Source organism: Quercus lobata, chromosome 3 (genome assembly GCF_001633185.2).
Source record: "Quercus lobata isolate SW786 chromosome 3, ValleyOak3.0 Primary Assembly, whole genome shotgun sequence".
Classification (NCBI taxonomy): Eukaryota; Viridiplantae; Streptophyta; class Magnoliopsida; order Fagales; family Fagaceae; genus Quercus; species Quercus lobata.
The window spans coordinates 60,195,527-60,203,024 of record NC_044906.1 but is presented as its reverse complement, the minus strand read 5'-3'; the positions used below and the strand labels follow the sequence as shown (position 1 = coordinate 60,203,024).

General features: G+C 35.5%; 1 protein-coding gene across 7 annotated transcripts; it reads left to right on the top strand.

Annotated features, from left to right (window-relative positions):
- LOC115982581 (AMSH-like ubiquitin thioesterase 2) lies at positions 1 to 7,008 on the top strand. 7 transcript variants are annotated; one of them, XR_004089666.1, is made up of 8 exons: positions 1 to 2,371; positions 2,610 to 2,699; positions 3,744 to 3,806; positions 3,903 to 3,977; positions 4,497 to 4,559; positions 5,541 to 5,593; positions 5,972 to 6,113; positions 6,464 to 6,555. XR_004089666.1 is itself a non-coding variant. In XM_031105211.1 (8 exons), exons 2-8 carry the CDS (start codon positions 2,084 to 2,086, stop codon positions 6,636 to 6,638), a joined length of 807 nt encoding a protein of 268 aa, XP_030961071.1. In that variant the 5' UTR covers positions 3 to 254; positions 1,971 to 2,083; the 3' UTR covers positions 6,639 to 6,964. The 7 variants fall into 7 exon arrangements, 6 of the variants coding, with proteins under 6 accessions (XP_030961072.1, XP_030961073.1, XP_030961071.1 ...); XM_031105211.1 differs by lacking the exon at positions 5,972 to 6,113 and having other exon boundaries at positions 3 to 254; positions 1,971 to 2,371; positions 6,464 to 6,964; XM_031105210.1 differs by lacking the exon at positions 5,972 to 6,113 and having other exon boundaries at positions 4 to 254; positions 2,027 to 2,371; positions 6,464 to 6,964.
- Positions 7,009 to 7,498: the final 490 nt, after the last annotated feature.

Genomic DNA, 7,498 nt, shown 5'->3' with positions numbered 1-7,498 from the left:
CTTCAGTGCTCACATGACCAAAATCCTTTTCTTCCTCCGAAATTTTTTTTCAAAAATGATTAATGATTGTGTGCTTTAGACTCACTTTAGCAAAATCCTTTTTTTCATCCTCCATTGCTAGTGCTCTAAAGATGTTTGTAGTTTCCAGAAATGATATAATGGCATAAAACTGTATTGGAGCCTAGTTTCGAAGCTCATATCGAATTCCATCTCACTGTTTGTACTTTATATAGAAAGGCTGAAAGAAATTGCAGGTATGAGTTTTTCAAACCTTTCCCTTTTCAATTCACTTGTAAATAATTTGTGGGTTCACAAAAAATAGTTAATTATTCTCTGAATTGAAGGGTGAGTTTAATTTATTATAGGGGTTCTTAGGAAAGGTCAGAGAGCTTTGTTGTGTAAAACCCAGTTGTTGTCTTTGGTACTTAGAATGTTTAAGAAGTATGGTAATGTCTTTCTTTGCTTTGGACTATGGCTTTTTTAACTCGGGTTTCTTTTAGATATTAATTTAAGGTGAGGAATTTGTGCCTCTAGCTCTCTTCATAAAATAGCTTCTTAAAGTTAAAGATAATATGACAAAGGGGTGGATGTTGATAAATATGTTTTGAGTTTGAGCTAAATTGCTCCAGTTTCTTCTATGCTTAAAGCTTAAAATTCATGTGTTTATCACATTATCATATGATCATGTGATAAGCATGTGGAAATCAAGGCCTAATATAGCAGGAATATGGGGAAATTTTTCTAGTGGGGACATTGCAACTAATCACATGGTTTAGAAGGTTGGTTGTGCAGTTTTTAAAGTTCAGGGGACTTTACAAGTTGCCCATTAGAGTGGTAAAGGGAAATTTACCCTATGTTTTATTTGGATTCACAATCACAAACTCTCTGAAGTTAATAACTCAGCATCAGAGTTACTAGACCCATTCAGCAAAAGAAAAGCTTCATCATAACAAGGTACAGAAACCCCTGCACTTCGCTTTTTTTGATGGTATCCATCATACGTAGAAAGGAGAGAATGATAATTTATGAATGAAAAATGTGATAGATGTAGAAATGACTTGCAAGTTCCACCATGTTATTGCTAGGTTTTGCATAAGTATATGTGTGCTTGAATGGGAACTAAAAATGCTGGTTCTAGGTTGTGTTTGCTATTTATGGTCTCGAGTCTGGACAGCACATGAGATGTGAATTTTAACATCAATTGTTTTTTTGGGTGTATGTTTCTTTGAAAATTCCCAAGAATCAGCCTCTCCCTAGAAAAAAATGGGGGTATAGGTGCCTACCAATCACCTCTCCCAGATCTTGCAAAAGTGTGAACTTTGTGCATTGGGTACAACATTTTTATGTTTCTTTGAAAGTTCATGTGAAATTTTAATATGTTTCCAATACTTTTTCCCATATTTACAAGGAGTCCAAGAAAGGCCAAATTGAAACTGCAAGTGGTTTGTAGTTCACTTATTCATGAAGGGTATGCCTTTTTATGTATGTAAGTAAAGATGACACTAGAAGTGTCCTTGGAGGCATTTCTCTTACTTTTATTATGGGTTACTAAGGCAATAAATTTTAAGATTTTGAGATTTACTGCCAAGAACAAAAAAGAATTGGTTACAAAAGGTAAGTTTAACTTGTGAGGGCCATGTGTGAACTGTTATGCTAATTTCTGACTACCATGCATGTCTGTTTACAATGTGTTATTCCATTGTGGAGCTTATTTCTTCTAGAGGGTATTCCCCTGTATTTGGAATTCATGAATGATTCAAAAATATCTTATAGAGGAGCTACCTATCTATTAAAGGGGATGGAATTTCCATGGATAATATTAGCAAATTTGAATGGAATATTTGAAGCTATGGTGCTGAAGTCAAAGATTATAATGAGTTCAGAACTCTCAGGGAGAATAGTCTTTCTTCTTTAATATTTTCTGAGATCCAACTGGGTCTGTTTCTCATTGTTTATAGTTCCTTTCACAGGACAAAATTTTTTGCCTAACAGAAACAAGAGACCAAAGGTTACCATTTCTGTGCAGACTCTCCAGTGCAGAACATATATATCTGTGTTCCACTTGCTATAATATAGCTCGAGGATGATTAATGAAGAAAGAGCTGGAATGGAATTTATATATTCCATGGATTCCAGAACTAGTTGCTCCCCATTTAAATTCCATTATCCAACCATTAACACAGCCAGCAAATGTTGCCATATTACAGTTCATACTGTCACTCAGTCTTCTCCTTCTCCTGTAATCTCTTGTGTAGAGAACGTGCCTCAAGGTGCACGTGTTTCACATATTACAGCTACTGATTCAGAACATGGACATTCAACATCAAGTAATGAGTCGACCACGTCTAAGGTCTTGCAAGATGTACATATAGTAAGAACTGCACATATTTTTATTTTTTTAATTACTATTTAATAATTCTTTGTTATCTTTGTTTTGTGGTAGTGCAGCATTCTTGTGCAAAATTGTTTTTTTTTAAGCTTACTTGAAAATTATCTTCTTTTTATGTTTTCAAGTTCCATGTGTAGTTTAAAGCACATGAATACTTTATGGTTATGTCTTTCACTTGGAAAATAGATGGCTAATAAGTCATTGTTATATTCATACTTAGTCAATGCGGTTGATGGAGCATTTTCTTGAGCTTGCTAAAGACAACACAGACAATGATCTGGAAACCTGTGGGATTCTTGGTGCCTTTCTTGTAAGATTCATGCTTTTTCTATACATTTTAGAGCCTCAATTTATTGCCCATCCTATTGGTGCGCATATTGCATGATTTGTCGCAATTATGTTTAGGAATTTGTTTTCTTTTGACACAAACAAAATCATTATAGTCAGTAGGCTTCCACAATATTTCTGGAGGCCTCTTCTCACATCGGCATCACTTATTTCTTTTATCCTCTCAGTTTCTTAAAACATACTCTCCCTCTTCTGCGTAGAGCATCTCTCTCTCCTTTTAATTTCTACTCCTACTCAAAGCTGTCACTGCAACTATTCAAATTTCTGTTCATCTTCATCATTTAGAAGAAAAAAATACGGTTCCTTATAAAGTGACAGTCTAATTGAGATTAGCCTAGCTGGCTATGTTTGGCCAGCCTCACATGGTGCCCTCCTCTCTAGGAGCCATGTGACCCAAAGCCTTTGCCTGAAAGAGGCAGGCCAGTAAGAAGCCAACACCAAACCCAACCAGCTGAGTCCCATTACTTTCATGTGCCTTCTCAGGTCACAAGCTCACATTATTGAGCCCAGCATTGATCCTCGTCTTTTTAAAATGATTTCAAAATTTTATTTATATTTCTTACAGTTTTCACCAGAATGTATAACTTTTTCAAACTGTTCAGCAAGTTCTTGTGGCCTTGGTAGAGAGAATATTTATGTCTCTTTTCCAAATTTTTCCATTGGCTTAACCTTTCTTTCTTAACTCTGCCCGTGTCTGTGCTTAATGTCATATATTTGATCACAACCAATCCCAAGCCCCAAAAAAGGAGGGTTGCAATAGGTTGATGGCCAGCATAAAATTTAGTCACTCATTTATGAATGGATCCACTACAAACACCCTTAACTAATCTATTGAGGATCCATAACCGACTCCAAAATTTTGTGATTAAGGCTTCTTACTGTGGTTGTTGTAACCTTTCTTTCTTCCATGCATTTTCCCTTCAATGTTTCGGAAGTAGGGCTTGATTTCATGGGAGAATTTTGCTAACCTGAAGCTAAGATATGTTTGTTTCCTTCATGTGTCCAGGAGAAAGGAACCTTTTATGCAACCACTTTGATCATACCCAAACAGGAATCGACTTCTGGTTCTGTTAGTCTCAAGGGCCTTTTTCTTCCTCTTGATTTTGTTTTTCCATAATGTTTTATTCATGTATTGCTTGCTGCTGACTTAAATTATGCATGACAGTGTCAGGCTATAAATGAGGAGGAAGTTTTTGCCATTCAAAATGAGCATTCCCTTTATCCTGTGGGTTGGATCCATGTATGCATTCCCGCCCATGTTTTTCTTTATTTTGAACTTCTTCCATTCTCTGTGAACATCTTTTATTGGAGCCCCAAGCCTTCTTTATGTTTACAGTGGCTGCTTTCATATTTTCTTTTCTTTTCTTTTGTGATTTCCCACCCCCAAAATTGATCACTCCTTTTGTTTGGATATTTTCTTGTTCCTCTACTGCACCATGAAAGACTACATGCTCGAACATTTCTTGAATTTTGGCATAAATGATGTTACAAGGTTTGTCAATGCATTCAGCAGTTATTAGTATGTAGTATGTACTGTGTTTTTCTGTAGTCTGTACTCATTTTTATGGCTTTTGTATCAACCAGAATGCTTTTAACATCTGCTAAGATTACCAACTATTTCTCCTGCTTATGCTTCATGTTTGATCAGCTAGCTTGTTTATTCCTCATTTTTGCCTATAACTAGATTATCCAGTTTCATCTGGGTGGGAATTAACAGTAGTTGTGCACTTTTTCACCTAATCTGTATATTCATTTTCAGACACATCCTTCTCAAAGCTGTTTTATGTCATCAGTAGATTTGCACACTCAGTATTCATATCAGGTAACTGACTTGGTTAAGTCTGAGTGCCCTTTGTCTTTGATTGAGGAATGGCATTTGTTTATTAATTTAATTTTATTTTGAGGTGCCCACATGAGACATATTGTGCATTGAATTTTTGAATGCCAAATCTTTTGCAGAATATTTTAATTAGAAGTAATATATAAATTGCAGGTTGGTCTCCAGTAGGTAGTTGTAATTTAGAAATAGCATTTTTAATAAAGGGCATTCCACAGCAAGGTTGGTAGCACCATTATATTGTTTTATGTGATGAGCAGGAGTAGGCATTTGAAACATGCCTTTTAAAGTTTTAGTTTTCCTCACAATGTGGTGGAAGATTACCTTGATCTGTTGTGCAGGGGTTTAGCATAACTCCTGCCAAGTTATTCCCAATGAGCTCTAGCACTTCCTCCCCCTATAAAAAGGGTGTGTTTGTGGGTTCAAAACTCACAGGGTGTATTGTAACTTACCAATCAAAATAATCCCCTACCTAGTTATCATATTGGGAAAGAATATTATGAGATACTGTATTTCAAATATATATATTTACTTATTTATTTATATATTAGATTGTGAATTTAAAGTGGAAAGATGTCCAAAATATTTTAAACAAATTTCTTGCCCAAAAGAAAAGGAACTGAAAAGAGATTGGCTAATTTGTCTACTAATCAGCCTGAATTTAGGATAGAGATATAACCTGCAAGCTTGAATGTTTTGTGTCTATAAGCTTTTCTTCAAAAATTGTTAATGCTTATTTTAAGCTTTGGCACTTTTTGTTTGATTCAAAATACTGAAAGGCATTTATTTGTCAATAATTTTCCCTTACTTTCAACTCATACTCTTGCTTATTCTCATGCTTATAAATCACTCCCGTAATATTGCTTGCAAAGACTGGGAATAATACATGCAATTGTTTGCCTGGTTCCCTCTTCACTAATGAAAAGACTAACATTGAAACTCTTCTTTTTCATTTTATTTTTTCAGGCAATGTTACCTGAGGCTTTTGCTATTGTCATGGCTCCAACTGATACATCAAGGTGTGCAACTTTTAAAATGTAGTTTAATGGTCGCCAACTTGAGCGGAGGGTCTAATAATGCTTGTCAGTTTAGAAATGAGATTGGCAATGCCTTCATCTTAGTACTCTGGGTTAGACATAAATTCTTCTTCCATTTTAATCTTTATTTAGTAGATTGTGTTTTCCCTCACAACCTCAACCCATGTCCTTGGTCTCCATGCAGTGCCTTTGACTTGAGAGAGTTTACCTTTAGTTAAAATGATAGCACTCCACCAGTACAGTATTTAGTCATTATTACGCACAGCTGTACTGATTCTCCTTTTTCCCCCCTCCTTATTATTGGTGCTGCCTTTAGCTCACATTTGCATTCTTGTCCAATTAATCCTGTTTTGCTTCCAGATTAGCACCTGTATCACTCGTAGTAAATTTTGTTCCAGCAAAAAAGAAAAATATTGCTGTCATTTGTGAGCATATTTTCTTTGCTTAGCCTGTGAAGACCATGAAGCATTGCTGGTTGAGAAGGGTGCTTTGAATCTGATCAGTAAGTTGAGCACAATATGATAGTGAAGCATTTAAGTGCAAAGCTCCTGATGAGAAGTCTATCCATTGACATGGCAATTTATTTTGAAACACACTGTAGCCCTATTTTGTAGTTCTCATTTATAATGAATTATTATAATATTAAATTAAAAAAAAAAAAAAAAAATACTGCTTCAGAAGCACAAGTAAACAGACACTGGTCAGGATCCTTTCTTTCTCACAATTTAAAAATTAATTATTAACTGCTGCAGTGCAGGCAGTGAGGCAGATTCATCTTTTGACAGCTGATTGTGTAAATCATCTATTTATAAAAAATGCTATTCAATAACTTATGAAAGGAATTTACTCCAGGAGCTATGGAATGTTTCGGTTATCTGACCCTGGTGGGATGAGTGTTCTGAAAGAGTGCCAAGAGACAGGATTTCATACTCACAAAGAAGTAGAAGATGGGAGTCCCATTTACGAGCATTGCTCTAATGTCTATACAAATTCAAATTTGAGGTTTGAAATCTTTGACTTGCGCTGATATGCTTACATCTAAGAATGCAGGTCTGTATATATCATCCCTAGTTGACAGGCTTGGGTATTAGAAAACATGGCCATGACCCCAGTTACACCACACAAAAAAACTTGGCTGTGGCGTTTGATCCCTATAGTGCTGATATGTACAATTGTGATACACGTTATTTTCCTAGTAAGTGTAACAATAATGAAGATTAGCTACTGAAATTTTGTTTTAGGAAACAACGGTTGAATTATACTTTTCTTGCGTGGCTGTGATTGCATTAGATTCTGCCTTGTAATAAAGTCTTTTTAAGAAGAGAAAGTTGTTTTGCATTGCAGATAATCAAATACTCTAATTTGGAGTGAGTTGAATAGAATTTTGGTTTTGTAAAGCTTGCTTTGAGTAAAATATTTGTTCTTTCTATAAGTGGGGGGGAAAAAGATGGGACTGATTCATATTTGATTTTTATACTTAGCAAAAAAGAAAGGATTTGTATTTAAGAAACCAATGGCAACTCATTCTTTCAAGACTCCTAATGACTGCATGGTTTAGATTTTTTTTTTAATACCCTACCTGGAGAGAAGACAATGGTTTGGCTTGGTAAGCTTTGTGATAAATGAAATATCCCAACCACATCCCAGCCCCATTTATATAAAAAGAATCCCCTCTAATTCACTTCAGGTTCCGTTTTCGTGTTTGCTTCTCACTGATTGTAACCCTCTAGTGCTAGGACAGCTTGTGCATGATCAGGAAAACCTCTACCTTGTCGTGAAAGACTACATAAAGTTGATGCATGTGAACAACGTGACTGATATCCGGTGCAACCTCATGGATCTGCCATAAACCATTAGGCATGTTAAGCAGTATTTCAAGATTAGATT

Coding starts and splice junctions, on each gene's coding strand:
- LOC115982581 (XM_031105211.1), top strand. CDS start 2,084: ATGATTAATGAAGAAAGAGCTGGAATGGAATTTATATATTCCATGGAT. Junction 3,978..4,496: donor ATCCTGTGGGTTGGATCCAT/GTATGCATTCCC, acceptor ATTCATTTTCAG/ACACATCCTTCTCAAAGCTG. Junction 4,560..5,540: donor ACACTCAGTATTCATATCAG/GTAACTGACTTG, acceptor TTATTTTTTCAG/GCAATGTTACCTGAGGCTTT.